The following is a 16,947-nucleotide window of genomic DNA, read 5'->3' as shown; positions in this document are numbered from 1 at the left end:
CAAAATTACAAATTTTTATTTAAAATATTAAAATTACATTGACATCTAAAATCACATAAAAACATAGGAATGTGAACATTATGTAAACACACATTAACAAATAGAAAGCCATGTGAACATTCAAAAATGTCATTTCTCCCACATGATGTCATCTTTCTTTAGTGTCATTTGAATCTTTTGCACATTCTTCAACAGATGGAGGCTGCTCTTGCTGTTAGGGGTCGGGGTAGTTCTTGACAAAGTTTCTTCCTTTGTTATTGGAGTAGATGGAGTTTCTTTTTTTCTTAGGGTAGCTGATTTATCTGCTCTGCGTGCCTCTTCTGCAACCGCTCGTCTGGCGTTAGAGGAGAGTTTCTTCATTGACCGAGCTGCCTTCTTAAGTCTTATAACCTGAAACAAAAGGTATTTCAGTACAGAAAGAGCAATAAGAACAACGTTGGTAGTCACCTGCTTTGTGTACATAAGTGATGGCAAACTGTCCAACTGCCATAAATCAGGGGATTCGGAGTTTGCTTTGTTCTAGGTCAGATTTACTCAGTACTCCCAATAGGTCATTATTGGAGACTATTCTACAGGGCAGGTGTTGACAACCTTATCTGTTCGAAGGACCACAATGTCAGACTGAACCACAAATAAACAATGGGTATTATCAATTGGTGGCATTTATGGCACATTGGAACTATACACTAAAAACAATAGGTGGACTAGGGGTCCCCTTTTCTCTTACTCGGCATTCCAGAGAGGAAAAAGCCATGTCTGCAGGCAACTCTCTTCAATGTAACATATGTCAGTTACCGAAGCAGATAAGCATTTAATAACACTCAAACTACAATGGAGAGTCGCATTAGAAGGGTATCTTTCCACCTCATCTACTTTCTGAAGTGCTAAATAGAAACAAGGAACCCTATTCTCTCAACATGGCCCCACTGTGCACCATTAGCACTAGCACAACCTTGGTGCCATGGCTCTTCTCTGTGACATGGAAGCTGCATATGAGCAGCCAGACACAGACAAGAATGTACACTAGGTCTCAAGATGGTTGGGAGCCAGAAAGAATGGCACAGCAGGTTGTGCACCCATTCTAGAAAGAACACCTGTGGCAATTTCTGAAGCACTGACAGTAATTACATGTATAATAATGAAATCATGACTCAAGGGGACTTGAAAACTGGAGTTGAGAAACACTGTTCTACCTCCAGCAGCTAGATCTGAGAAAAATTAAAATGAACTATGTAGCACTACAAATGAAAGATTTCCAAGCCACCCCAATAAATAGCAAAGTTCTCTTCAGGGCTGAATTTCCCATTAGGCTCGCACCTATAGGTGGCCCAGTTTCAAAAGTAACAAAAGCAGTTTGTTACTACTCCCATTGGAGGTAGAACCCACACCACATCTGTCATATGACAGCTGCCGGGCAGCGGTGTAGACGTCAGCTGGCAGACGACAGCCACTGTGTGGCACAACTACTGATTCTTGGTATCAGGACGCTTCATACAGCACCCATAAATTGGCTGCTCACATTAAGATTCCTGCTGGTTGGGGGTGTATTATGGAAGCATGTAGCAGAAGAGTAGAGATGTTGCGGTAACCAAGGGTGCATGGACAGGAGAGCCTACTGCCAATCATGGGTTAAGAGGAGTAGTCCTGCTGTTAACTACTCGGGACACTAAGGGAGCCCTGCTATGACCAAGGGGGAAAAGGAAGATCTTTCTTTCTTGTGACCACCAGGCAAAAGGTAGTGAGACATTCTGTGATTACTGGGGAATTGAGGTGATTTGGAATTATAGAGAAAAGAGGCAGTGGCCACTGCTGTTATTACTTAGTGAAGAGACACTAACGTGACTGCTGGGTAAGGGGGGCACTGTTGTGACTACTATGTGAAGAGGGGCACTACTGTGACTACAGAGTGTAAGCAAGGAGACAATTACTGGAGAATTAATACCGCTGTGCCTGCTAAGAGAGATCTAGTAGTGCTGTGGGTTAGGAGGAAAGGACTTATGTGACTACTGCAAAAAAGAGCACTCCTGTGACTATTTGAAGCAGGAAAGGGAACATTGTGCAACTTTGAGAGAGAGCATGCACAGTGTTGTTTGGGGTGTGGGTTACTACTAAACCAAGTGTTAGGAGAGTGGCTGTGTTGTGCTTACAGATGGGGAAGATGACTGTCATTATTCACAAATCTGGTTGCAGAGTCTTTCTGGGAAACTGCAAGCCGCCATCTTGTAATCCTTTGCAACCAATCACAGTGCAGCTTTCAGTTTTTCAAAATAAACTTATGAAACAATCACTGAGCTTTGATAGGCCACTGTGGCCAATAAGGCAAACCCTTTGCGAGATAGTTTCTGCTTTATCTGCCTCTCTACATAATATGCAAGTCTGTATTTCATAGCTTCTATGTCTTAGGAAATATTACTGTTGTGTAATGAAGGAAAAAAACATAATTTCGTTCCTCACATTTGCTTGATGTCTTTTCAGCTTGAGTATTTGGTCACTTTTAGTTTCCATTTGTTTGATCAGGCAATCCATTTCACGCTCTAAGTCTTCACGCAAATCGCTGTCCTTAGTGTCATTTACTTGTTTAAGCAACTCTTGATATTCACTTGAAAGAGAAACACACATAAAACAGGATTCATCTTTTTAGGACAACACATTACATTTCAGACTAAAAATGCTTTCACACGTGGTGGTTTTTGGAAAACTGCAGCAGTAATTTTCTATAAAAAGCAGCGTGTGCATTCGCTCCTCTAGGAAGCCTTCAGTTTACAGTTGAAGTGCCATATTAGTTGGGGAAGCCAGAGCAAGATTAACCCAAAGTCTCTTAGTTCATAAAAACTGCTAACATATATAAAGTAATAGGAGCATAAAATTGCATAAAGGTGGCCATACTCGTAAAGTGCTGGGTGACACTTTCACATTATGCCAGGTCTCTAATTTCAGAAAATATATGTGGGTCTGTGGGTATATAATTTTTTTTTTTTATAAAACAGGCTTTGTTTATCAAAAGAAAAACTACTCTGGCAAAAAAGTGTTTAAGGTCAGGCATACGGATTTTGTCATGTATTCCATCCTTTGTACTGCAAAGTGTTAAAATTTGCTGTGAAAATCTGAGACCTCAATACAACAAACTAAGCATTCTGCATGCTCTGAATTCCATGCAGTTTTTTCTACTATGTGTGAATGAGGTTTTGAAAGCTGCAAAGTCATGCAGGACAATTCCGGAATGTCTGAAGACGTCTTACCCTAAGAGTAAAACTAAAATATTGAAATATGTTGGTAATCTGTATAGTCAGAATTATGGATGCTGGTCATGTGTATTTTAATTGAGGTCAAAACACAAATAGTATATTCCAAAAATACTCCATATAATATGTAAAAGGGTATTTCAGGGACTGGACATTTTTGCAAGTTTTCACCCATCCACTGATAGATCAATGGAGGTCCGACTATTGAGATCCCCACTGATCCTGAGAACAGGGGTCTCATTCCTCCTCCCTTCCAGGTAGCTTCTCCACCCATAGCAATGTCAGGTTAAAGGAAACACTGGCTGCGCATAAGAAACAGGCTGCTCCATTCATTTCAAAGGGGCTGACACACAGCCGAGCACTTTGCCATTAACAACAGTCCAATTGAAAATAGAGTGGCACTGTATCTACATAACAGGGCTGCCAACGGTCCAGAAGTTCCTGGACAGTCTTTTTCCAGTGTTCATGAAAAATATTAGATGCGTCCAATTTTTTTTTTTTAAGGCTGGTGGAACTTGAGCAGGTTATTAGGACTGTAATTATCATTTTACAGTTTGCAGCAAGTGATGGTAATGAGATCATATCAGTACCTGACCTATAGACATGTATTATGTATATTCTTTATCATTCAGTATGGTTTTCCAAAATGGCCATAATAAATTCTAGCTGTCCTTGATTTTTGGATAAGTTGTCCAGGAAAACGAAAAATTCAGGTTGGCAACCGCTGCTTAACCCTTTGCAATGCAATTTTGAATTCAGGATTTCCTAGGGGTTTTTCTCTTTCTGCCATTATACAATGGCGCCACCTGCTGTAGAGAGCCAGTACTGCGGTATTGGACATGCTGGAGAGGCCCCGGACAACATAGCAGCCAGTAATATACAGTAAGAATACCCTGCTGGATGTCTTCCGACATCAGAGCTGTACAGCCTTCAATCAGAATGTCTGAAGACTTCAGACAGTGGATTTGAAAAGGTTAAGTTAATCTTCTCCTCACAGTGGGACACGTAGTGAGGAAGAATTGAGAAACGGGACCGCCATTCTAGGGCTTGCTGGGTTCCTAGAAGTCAGATCCCCACCAATTTATCAGTTTTCACCCAGCCAATGGAAAAGGTCTAGTCTTCAGAATACCTCTTTAACATTTGCATTAGGTGTATATTTAAAGAAAATCTCGCCATTGAAAGCCACACTCTAGTCACTCTTATACAGCCCACATTTATAGTGGCAATTTAAACACTACGCTAAATGTTGTGAAACTGCTCCATCGAGTTGAATGAGGCTTATCAGACTAGCATTGGAAGCGCTGTCTGGACTATTTTCGGGTGTTTAAGCATTTTTAAACGTGATGCGCTGCCCATCGGAATCAAGGAAAATCACTCATGTGTATGACCTCATTCAAAGGACTGGGGCTAAGATTTGTGTCTCGCAAAGCACAAATCTTGCGCGATTTTGACGCCCTTGTGAACCTGGCCTAAGATGTAACTGAATGGTAAGTTTTGCAGCAAAATGACCACTCCTTCAAGGTACTTGATATTTTTTTTGACAAAGTGAGTATTTTGGTCCTGTGTCGTACTTTTTCAGTACTCTATTGTATTATTTTACACAGGATATTTTGTGTAAGCCTATTTATTGGAATAAAGGGTATTGGAAGGGATTAGTCATTGCTGCAAACAAGGAGTCTCTTCATAGCAAAACTTTATGGCAATTTTTTTTTACTTAAAATTCCCTTCAAATAAACACTTTAAAGTCCAATGGATACTCACAAGCTCATTTGCTCTAGTTCGCCTTGAAGATCCAACAGTAAATCAGTCAAACTGTCCCCAATAGAGAGTGCAGTACAAGTTATTGGGTTTCTGTTGGCTACCATACCCTTAGGACATGGCTTGTGTCCTGCAGATCTTGAGCGTTGTTGGGCGACTGCTGGGCTCTGACTTCGATGCTTCATCATGTGAAGAACACTCTGCACATTTGCACTGAGAGAATGGCTTGTAGTAGTAGACTGAGAGAGAGTGAATTGTATGTTTAATAGAAAGCAAAAGAGAAAACTTTTCAAAGCACAAAAACCCCGCACTCACCTTTCCAGCTACAAAGGGTAGATCTCCTGCCTTCACAGCAATCTTCGGTTCAGAAGTAATACTTTTACTTGCAGCCGGACTCTTCTACACAAAAGTAAGAAAGTGGATTCATTCTACATATAAGAGGACATGCCAGCTCTCTTACATGTCTGTTTTAGTAAATATCCTCATTCTCCATAGAAAGTTATGAATAAATTAAGACTAGGGCGTTACCAGTTGGCTGTGTGCCCCCACAGTCTGACAGTGTGGGAATAAGAAACTTTGACAACTTTTTTGTAAGTTTAGTCATAAATTCACATGAGGAATAACAGACAGACACACAACACAGCCATCTAAGAACAAATGCTTCAGAATATTATAGAATAGAGTGAATTCAACCATTTACTAAAACTGACAGAAGTTCTGACAGGTCATCTTTAAAATGATAAAGCTTTAACTTATAGGGAATGTATCATCTATTTTTACTAATTAAAACCAAATAGTGAAGCATTCCATTTTTCTAATATGTTCTTATTTTCTAATTGTAATTTTTTTGTTCGATCCATTATTTGGGCTGCCATCTTGCCTGAGCTGTAGTTTACAGCATTTATTGACATGCTTTACGACAGCCTTATGGGCCATAGATTCAATAGATAGGAGGGGACCCATTCTATGGGAGAGTGTTCTGGGCATGCTCTGCAACATGTGCAGAAATCACTGTGCAGTGAGGGAGAGGAGGTGAACTGTGACCAACACCTATTGTGAATGGCGGATTCTGTGTTATCTACCGTGCAAAAGTTTGAGGCCAGTGTGGAAAAAAATGCTGCAAAGTAAGAATGCTTTCAAAAAGCGAAGTGCTTAATAGTTTATTTTGGTCAATTAACAACATGCAAAGTGTAAACCTGCTATTATGCTTAGTGGTCAGTGTAAAAACTGCAGGATTTTATTTTTTAATAGAGATTGGGCCATCGAAAAATTTAAAAAAGAAATTCTGCTTAACATGAAAACTTGATTTATAATATGGGTTATTTTTTGATGACGCATTCTCTTCAAATTGCGTGTTCCCTTTTAAATACCATTTTATTGTTTAAATCTCAGAATCAGTACAAGATAAGTAATGGAAAGTAATTTCAGGTGTAAAATGCTAAATTATGTTCAGAGGTTGAGATAATATTGCATAATAGAACAGATCTTAGTATACAAGGTGCCATGAATGTGGCCATGGAGCCCTCCTTAGAGAATCCACTGAGCGGGATGTCCAATCACCATACAGGTTATACTTTTTGGGGGAGGGCTGCTCAGCGCATCCACCATTTTTCCTAGGGCTCCAAGCCATTCTTATTACTCCCACTGATAACTGATTGCATTGAAGATGCCAATGCTGGAAGAGAAATGTGGTATTACACAATTCCCACTGAATTTCATAGGCGACTGTGTAAAGACACCTTTGATGGCACCATGAAATGATCCGACACATTGAAGACTTTCTTACCGGCAACAGCTTCTTTTTCTTTGTATTCTTTTGTGAAGCTTTTTCAGCAGATTCTGACTGAGGTATTGGATTCACTTCGGGGCCAGTTTCCAGCTATAAAATAGGAAATTCTTGCTATATTAGATTATGAAAAATGAAACTCAGCCATTCCAAAATAATACAGTTACCACAATTCATACTAGACATTCAACTTTTTTTCCTTTTAACTTGCAATTCTTTGCTACAGCAACAAGCCAGAACATCACATTTTTGATCTACAGTATGAAAATTATGAAAATTTCCCTCTATTCTATAGACTTCATTGTTTTACCAGTCCAGTGCATATTTTCTATCACATCTGTGATAGACATATGGTTACAAACCTTTAAAATCACACCATTTTCACTTTGTAACCAATTGAACCGGCATAGCGTAACTAAAGGAGCAGCAGCAGATTTGCAAGGTGAGCAAAGTAGGTTTTTTAGCCAATAAAATCATTTAAAAAAAAAAAATTTTAAGACTGATAAAGATCCGGGAAGGATCGAAACGTTGCTGCTGCTATACTTTTGTGAATGCCATTGCTGTTTGCATTGTGGGAACCATGATGGAATAAAGTTCCCTTTTATCACTGTGCCGTGGATGCTGCCTCTTAAATCTATGGACTATTGGGTGAGTGGAGCAGGCCTGGATCCGGTCTGCTGAGGCGTGACATAGTTTTGGCTTAAATTGTCATATGACGTGGGCCGCTGTATCGAATGCTGCTGTGGATTGATATTGTATATTTGGACATTAATTCATTAGTAGTTCTGTCTGTCTAGTTGGTCCCTAAACCCCTATTTATCCATTGCATATTTCCATATATATTTATATGACCAAAAAGGCTAAACAAAAATTAAAACACAGAGAAGAAAAAATTTACTTTGCCCAGCATTTCCTACAGATCTCTTCATGTACTCAGCGCATCTCTGAAGGTCCATGCGACTTTTCAGAAATGTAGGCCAGGTCTGACTGTGTACATTTATGGTATAATATTTACCTGTTGTTCGCATTGGGAAGTTTTATGAAGTTGTGGTTACTTCAGAGGAAACGAGGAATAAAATATGTATACATGTACAGGAGTGGTAGACTACATGAACTGATGTCCCTCTGCAGAATGTGCCACCTCTTCCATTCTCCTCACTCCTGACATAGAGGTCAGTTATATTCTCCTCAGTATATACACATAGAGGAGCATTAGATTCTCCTCAGTATATACACAGAGGTGAGGTAGATTCTCCTCAATATATACACATAGAGGTGAGGTAGATTCTCCTCAGTATATACACATAAGAAGCAAGGTAGATTCTCCTCAGTATATACACACAGAGGTGAGGTAGATTCCCCTCAGTATATACACATAGAGGTGAGGTAGATTCTCCTCAATATATACACATAGAGGTGAGGTAGATTCTCCTCAATATATACACATAGAGGTGAGGTAGATTCTCCTCAGTATATACACATAAGAAGCAAGGTAGATTCTCCTCAGTATATACACACAGAGGTGAGGTAGATTCCCCTCAGTATATACACATAGAGGTGAGGTAGATTCCCCTCAGTATATACACATAGAGGTGAGGTAAATTCTGGTCAGTAGATACACACAGAGGTGAGGTAGATTCTTCTCAGTATATACACATACAGGGGAGGTTAGATTCTTCTCAGTATATACACATAGAGGGGAGGTAGATTCTCCTCAGTATATACATATAGAGGTGAGGTAGATTCTCCTCAGTATATACACATAGAGGTGAGGTAGATTCTCTTTAGTAGATACACACAGAGGTGAGGTAGATTCTCTTCAGTATATACACATAGAGGGGAGGGTAGATTCTTCTCAGTATATACACATAGGGGGGAGGGTAGATTCTCCTCAGTATATACACATAGAAGTGAGGTAGATTTTCCCCAGTATATACACACACACACACACACACACACACACACAGGTGAGGTAGTTTCTCTTCAGTATATACACATAGAAGTGAGGTAGATTCTCTTCAACATATATACACACAGAGGTGAGGTAGATTCTCTTCAATATATATACAGAGGCGAGGTGGATTCTCCTCAGTATATACACATAGGAGGGGAGGGTAGATTCTCCTCAGTATATACACATAGAAGTGAGATAGATTTTCCCCAGTATACACACACACACACACACACACACACACACACACACAGAGGTGAGGTAGATTTTCCCCAGTATATACACACACAGAGGTGAGGTAGTTTCTCTTCAGTATATACACATAGAAGTGAGGTAGATTCTCTTCAACATATATACACACACAGAGGTGAGGTAGATTCTCTTCAATATATATACATAGAGGCGAGGTAGATTCTCCTCAGTATATACACATTGAAGTGTGGTAGATTCTCCTCAGTATATACACACAGAGGTGAAGTAGATTCTCCTCAGTATATACACATGGAGGTGAAGTAGATTCTCCTTAGTATACAAATCATTTCCCTAGGCTTTCTGGTTTCTGAGAAAACAACTCAGCTTTTCCTGCTTAGCATTGAATATGGAAGTTGTGACCCCTTTACTTTTCCTATTTACTACCTAAAGAATGGTTGTGCCAAATTTCAAGTTTGTGCGGCACAGATGTGTGTTATTAGTTACATTACAAGGCGGTCACTTACTTTTGCGCTTAGAATTGAATAGTCAAGTTGCGACCTGTTAACTTTCCTCTTTAGGACCTAAATTTCACTTTTTTTACGACACCGGGAAGTTAGAGAATTAGTGGCGAGTCAGTCAGTCAAAATTTGCAACTTTTTACGACCGAAACTGGTGTTTAGATATGTGCCCTAAAGTGTATCTAGGGATACCAGCCCAAGCTAGAGACAATATACAATGCCATCATCCTTAGGAATGAGCTACATGATTTGGACAACTTGGTCACCACTGACCCAGCAATTCTCCCCAACTTTGGCATAACTTGGAACAATCACATACAGAATAAATTGAGGTGTCACTGTTGTGGAACATTTACTATTCCTGTTTAGTACCTTTGAGTAGGGCATCAGTCACATGTTCATGGTCTGTTCAGTTTACCTGAATTGTGGGGGTTACAGGTGTTGCAGCCACAATATAGATGTTAAAATGCACCCATATATAGGCTATAGCCAGAATCACTTGATGCACGATCTTGCTGACCTCATATATTGTAAGCAGCCTTAGTACATTTTCCAATCTGCTTACATTGCTGCAGTATACTTTGTGTTCAGTACAGATGCAACACCATGAATACGCCGAGCGTTAGCAGGTGGCTGTAGTAATAAGTAGCTGCATAGCACGACTACACAATTTGCATGGCACGGCCGCCGTTCAAAGTGAATAGCAGCAGTTGAGGTATACAATTAGCATAGCATGACTCGCAGGTGCCTGGCGGTCTGCACTACACATGTAGGGCGCCATCATTAAATTATGCCAATGCTATATCTGAATGTAACTAGACACATTATTAGCATTAAGAGAACCCTACTCAAAAGCAGCTTATCGTCTGACAGCATCAACTAACCTGGAAAACTTTGTCCTGCATTAATTTGCGGTATTGTTCCTCTGTGTGTAATTTTTCCTCCAGCTGATGAATTTTGCTCTGAAAGGATAAAATTGAGTTTTTTGCATCAAACTCTACGTAAAGCAACACATTTAATCTGTAGAACAACTATCCAGCATCTCAGAATATAATTTCTACTAGTGAGACAATAGGAGAGGAAAAGAGTAACTATAAGCCTCACTGACAGTTCATTGCTTGGTGGAAGACGAATTAGATGAAAGTTGACCGAATTTGTCGTTGTGTATGGGAGACTACATTGATCTCACCGTACATCTACATTTTAACCCCATCACTGAAGCCAACACGATATTTCCTGTATGTGTGTTTCAAACAATCTACTATTAGGCCTCCATCCCACGAACGGATTTACGCCGCGTAAATGCGCGGCAAAAATCCGCTGCGTTGCCCCCTGCTATTAGGTTCTATTGAACCTAATAGCACAATGCTCACGATGCGGAATTCCACCGCGGAATTTCGCACAGTGAAATCTCCCATCCTCACCCGCGGCATGCTCTATTTGCCGCGGGTGTACGCGCTGACGGCTTCCATTGCAGTCAATGGAAGCCGTCCGTTCACGCTATCTCCCGCTGTAACACAGCGGAAGATAGCGTGAAAAAACGCTTTCCCGCCTACCGCCGCCGCGTCATATGACGCGGCCGGCGCGTCACGTGACACGGCCGGCCGCGTCATGTGACGCGGTGGGCGGGGAAGCGTCTTCACGCTATCTTCCGCTGGTAAGTATGGGGTCTCTGGGGGGCGCCGTGACGGGCTTCACTGCGGAATATTCCGCTGCGGAGCCCGTCACGCTCGTGTGAAGCCGGCCTTACTGTAGGACGAAAACTTAACTTTTATTAATGCGCCAAGTAAAAATAAAAAGCTCTACTACAAGCAGACTAATCTTATAGGCAGCTAGGTCGAATTTTTTTTTTTAAAGAAAATTGGGTTTAGTAGGTTGAAGTAGTATTGTGACTCAGAAGGTTTGTGTTACCTGAGCGACTAAGCCCTCTTCCAGACCTTTGTTAGCTCTACTATACCAATTTCTTAACCATCTCCTTTTCCATTTCCCTGGGCTACTGCAGTGGTGAATTTTAGAGCTAGATAGGTAGATTTTTTTCATTGTGCCTTTAGTGTTATTTATTTAGCAGCCTATTCTAAGGGTTAGTACATCTAGATTTTAGTTACTACCTGTTGAGTTAGTGCTTTATATATTTTAACAATGGATGACAGGTTTGCTTACAATTGCATTTTTCATACAGGAGAGTTTATAGTGAAAGACTAGGTTTACAGCAGCCTTAGAACGCTCCGTTGTAGATCCCATCGCTTTTGGAGGAATAATATCATCACTTCTAGTGCTATTTTTCACTCAAAACAGCAGCCATTTTGTCAGAACCAAAGTGAGGCTGTGGAGCAGTGTTGGTGCCCGCTGCACTGAGGTTCCATTTATTAAAGGAGATGTCCCGCGCCGAAACGGGTTTTTTTTTTTTAACCCCCCCCCCCGTTCGGCGCGAGACAACCCCGATGCAGGGGTTAAAAAAACCACCCGCACAGCGCTTACCTGAATCCCGGCGGTCCGGTGACTTCAATACTTACCGCTGAAGATGGCCGCCGGGATCTTCTACCTTCGTGGACCGCAGCTCTTCTGTGCGGTCCACTGCCGATTCCAGCCTCCTGATTGGCTGGAATCGGCACGTGACGGGGCGGAGCTACACGGAGCCCCTCTCTGGCACGAGCGGCTCCATAGAAGAAAGCTGAAGACCCGGACTGCGCAAGCGCGGCTAATTTGGCCATCGGAGGCCAAAAATTAGTCGGCTCCATGGAGACGAGGACGCCAGCAACGGAGCAGGTAAGTATAAAACTTTTTATAACTTCTGTATGGCTCATAATTAATGCACAATGTACATTACAAAGTGCATTATTATGGCCATACAGAAGTGTATAGACCCACTTGCTGCCTCGGGACATCTCCTTTAACCAGCTATGCAATATAATGGAAAAATCTTAAAATTGTCTCTATTAGAAAATGTAAATGGCAGTCACGCCAACTTACACAGACAAGTAACAGGTTACCCTGCTTCCTGTTCCAACTTCCTATTTGAATGAATAAGTGCTATGTATTAACCCAGTAAGGACGTGGCTCTTTTTTTTTTTTTCTTAATATTTGGTTTTTCCTCCCAACTTTCAAAAAATCATAACTCTTATTTCTGCATCAATGTCGCTGTCTGAGGGCTTGTATTTTGCGGGGCAAGTTGTATTTTTCAATGGTACTATTTAATGTACCACAAAATGTACTAAAAAACGTTAATAAATTTCTAAATGGAGTGAAATGGAAAAAAAACCTCGCTATTTCACCATCTTTGGCGGCATATTGTTTTTATGGTGCACACGCTGTGACAAAAACAACTTGCTAACTTCATTCTATGGGTTAGTATGATCACGACGATACCAAAATGTACTTTAATTATTTATTTATTATCTGTTGCCATCTTCTGACCGCCATAATTTATTTCTCCGTCAATGCTGCTGAGTGCTCGTTTTGTATGGGACGATCTGTGCTTTCTATTGGTGCCATTTTGGTGTACATATGAATTTTTGATCAATTTTTAAAATAGTTTCTTAGAAACATGGTGGGCAAAAAAAGTGCAATTCTAGCATTGCGCATTTATTATTTTCTAATAATGTGCACCGTTCTGGACAAATAATGCGTTCGTTTGATAGATCAGACACAGAGATGCCAAATGTGTTTTTGCTTTGATCTTCTTTATTTTAAATATTGGTAAATGGTTTTATTAAATTTTAAATATTCTTAGGGTACTTGAACTTGTGATCATTTGGTCGCTCATACAGAATAATGCAATACCATTATTGCATTATGCCATATTTTAACAGGAAGTCCATCATGTGATACAATGTAATATCAGTATCGTAATACCACATTCTGACAGGCAGTCTATCAAGATATGCCACTGGCATGCCTGGATAGGCATTCAATCATGGCAGCTCTGGAGACCTTCAGAAGGAGCTGGGCTGCCATTACAACTGAAGGGTGCCTGACAATCTTATGGTGAAGGGGCCATTCAGGATATCCTAAATGTAGATTTGGGGATTTAAATGCCGCCCTCAGAATTAACAGTGGCTAACAGCCATGATCAGGGTCAGCGCTGACAACTGGAACCTGGAGCACCTGGAGGGTGTAACTGTAGGTCCTTTTTAGTGAATGCTAGCTGGAGAAGACCGAGAAAGTTTTTGGCTTGGATTTTAAGCCACATCATGATCAATGCTCCATATTAAAAATAACAAAGGCTATAAGACCCAAATAACATGAAAATAGTAACATATTTCCAGATGATGTATCTTACCTCTGCAATCTCCTGAGTGGCGGTGAGTCGGAGACATTCTTTCTCTAGTAACTCAAGCTTTTCCAGCTTGTCCTGTATATTATCTCTCTTTAGAAAAGCCTATAGATACATTGGGTAACACCATTTACATTTAATTGTTCTCATGTGGGCAGAGTAAATATGTCAGGTTAGTAGTTCTCTGCACAGAGCAGGGCTAATTTTTTTCATTACAGTGATTAGTATAAAAGTGCATTCCCACGTAACAAAAGCTGCTTGCGGCTGAGACTCTGTCTAGCCGTGGCTGGCAATAGCCGGGCAGAATCTCAGACGCAAGCGATATTTGTTATGTGGGAACGCAACTTTGAGTGCATGAATAAGTTAGTATAGGCACAGGACTAGAGACATCTTGGGAGCTAATTAGAATGCACACAAAAATAGAAATGCCGATCAGCCATAACATTAGCACCAGCTGTCCAATATTGGGTAGATTTCTCTCTTCCCGACAAAATGTCTCTAACCCCTTAGTAACGCGGCCTATTTTGGCCTTAACGCTCAAGACTTATTTTTTAAATCCGACCTCTGTCACTTTATGCAGGAAATAACTTGAAATGCCTTTACTTTACGATTCAATTTTTTTTGTACCATATTGTAATGTATGGTAGTGGTTAATTTTCAGCAGTAAATTTTGTCTTTATTAATAAAAATAAAATCAAAATTTACTAAAACGTGGAAAGTTTTTCTGCTTGTAGGATAATTAACTCATTTGTGGTATCTAACATTTACTATAGAACTACTTTATATTGCAATCATTTTTAAGTGTTATTTTATTTTTTAGGACTCTACAAAGTATATATGGTAGGTTTAGCAATAATTTTTGCATTTAGTAGCAAATTTCAAAAACTGATATTTTTTAAGGACCAATTCAGTACTGACATGAATTTTAAGAGCTTATATATCATAGCTAGAGATGAGCGAACGTACTCGTTTAGGGCGTTTTTGCAATCGAGCACCGTTTTTTCCGAGTAACCGACTACTCGGGCGAAAAGATTCAGGGGGCGCCAGGGGGTTGCAGAGGGGAGTGGGGGGAGAGAGAGAGCTCTCCCCTGTTCCTCACTGCTACCCCCCGCTCCACCACGCCGCCCCCCGAATCTGTTCGTCCGAGTAGTCAGTTACTCGGAAAAAGCGGTGTTCGAGTGCAAAAACGTCCTAAAACGAGTAAGTTCGCTCATCTCTAATCATAACATTTTAAAAACTGCACCCCTCGACAAATTCATTTAGGCATTTAAGCAGTTAACACTTTAGATGTTTCGCAGGAGTTAAAGCTAAGTGCATTAAAAATTAAAACATTTTTTTAGGAGACTTTCAATTTAAAACTATATTTCAATAACACAGCAGGAGTTAGCAGATAAAGAAAACTCTGAATTTATTACATGGATTCTCCAGTTTATAGAAATGCCCCATGTGTGGACATAAACTGTTGTTTGGGCACATGGCAGGGCTCAGAAGTATGACAAAAAGCATGACATAGTGATTGTGGGAGATTTTACCGATCCAGACATTTGTTGGGAATCTCTCAGGTAAAAGTAATGGATCCAACAAATTCTTATCCGCTCTTGCTGACAACTTTATCTTCCAAAAGGCAGAAGAGAAAACAAGGGGATCTGCTATCTTGGACCTAATTCGTACCAACAGGGAGAGAATGGTTGAGGGAGTAAGGGTGGCTGGGTCCTTAGGAGGCAGTGATCATGCTATCCTTGAATTTTGGATAAAAAGGGGAGGAAGACCTGAGAAGACTCAAACCTCAAGGTTGGATTTCAGAATTTTAATGAACTCAGACAGAGGGTAGGAAGAATCCAATGGCTTGATGTTTTTAAAGGGGTTCTGTCATTAAAAACAAAAAATTTTATACTTACCTATTGCTCCCCAGGCAGCTTGCTTACCTCTTCTTCTTATCCCAAATCTTCTCCTGGAGCCGCTTGTCAATTCGGTCACGTGACCTCCAGCACCCGATTTTCTTCCATCCGGTCAAAAAGCGTACACTGCCTACCTTCCGCTTCCTTCAGGTCAATGTACGCATACGTCACTAGTGACGTGTGCGTACATTGTCTTGTGAGGAAGCGCGGAATGAAGGTAGCCGCGCGAGACAACGGCACGACTGCGCACGCGCGAGACAGCGGCACACGACTGCGCATGCGCGAGTCTGCGGCGCGCTCGCGCACGCCTGGGAGCACGTTACACGTGCACACTCTCTGCCAATAGAAATGTATCCCTGACACTGTTGTCAGGCAGAATACATTTCTATTAGCCAATGGAAATGCAAGCTTCTGCTGCCTCTCGGCCAATAGAAATGTATCCCTGACACTGTTGTCAGGCAGAATATATTTCTATTAGCCAATGGAAATGCAAGCTTCTGCATATAAGCATATATATATTTTATTTATATAAATATATATATATATAAATAAAAGTATATACATAAAAAAGCATATATGTGTGCGCATATATAAATATATGCACATATATATATATATATATATGCATATATACACATATATATATATATATATATATATGCATATATACACATATATATATATATATATATATATGCATATATACACATATATACACATATATATATATATATATATGCATATATACACATATATATATATATATATATGCATATATACACATATATATATATATATATATATGCATATATACACATATATATATATATATGCATATATACACATATATACACATATATATATATATATGCATATATACACATATATATATATATATGCATATATACACATATATATATATATATATGCATATATATATATATATATGCATATATACACATATATATATATATATATGCATATATACACATATATATATATATATGCATATATACACATATATATATATGCATATATACACATATATATATATATACGCATATATATATATATATGCATATATACACATATATATATATATATGCATATATACACATATATATATATATGCATATATACACATATATATATATATATATGCATATATACACATATATATATATATATATGCATATATACACATATATATATATATATGCATATATACACACATATATATATATATATGCATATATACACACATATATATATATATGCATATATACACACATATATATATATATGCATATATACACACATATATATATA

The 16,947-nt window shown here is 39.5% G+C and overlaps 1 protein-coding gene across 1 annotated transcript in view; it reads right to left on the bottom strand.

Moving 5' to 3' along the window:
- The window catches only part of CEP57L1 (centrosomal protein 57 like 1), a 44,056-nt gene continuing 27,109 nt past the window's right edge, over positions 1–16,947 (bottom strand). The window contains exons 6-12 of the mRNA XM_066607597.1: positions 13,727–13,825; positions 10,332–10,409; positions 6,787–6,879; positions 5,316–5,399; positions 5,004–5,239; positions 2,455–2,599; positions 1–390 (exon numbers count right to left, since the gene is read on the bottom strand). Coding sequence (XP_066463694.1) covers positions 130–390; positions 2,455–2,599; positions 5,004–5,239; positions 5,316–5,399; positions 6,787–6,879; positions 10,332–10,409; positions 13,727–13,825 — 996 coding nt within the window. The 3' untranslated portion in view covers positions 1–129. The remainder of the gene's footprint in view (positions 391–2,454; positions 2,600–5,003; positions 5,240–5,315; positions 5,400–6,786; positions 6,880–10,331; positions 10,410–13,726; positions 13,826–16,947) is intronic.

This window comes from Eleutherodactylus coqui, chromosome 1, assembly GCF_035609145.1.
Source record: "Eleutherodactylus coqui strain aEleCoq1 chromosome 1, aEleCoq1.hap1, whole genome shotgun sequence".
NCBI classification, from domain to species: Eukaryota; Metazoa; Chordata; class Amphibia; order Anura; family Eleutherodactylidae; genus Eleutherodactylus; species Eleutherodactylus coqui.
Note: the sequence above shows the minus strand (reverse complement) of the source record. Positions and strands in the feature narration are given on the sequence as shown.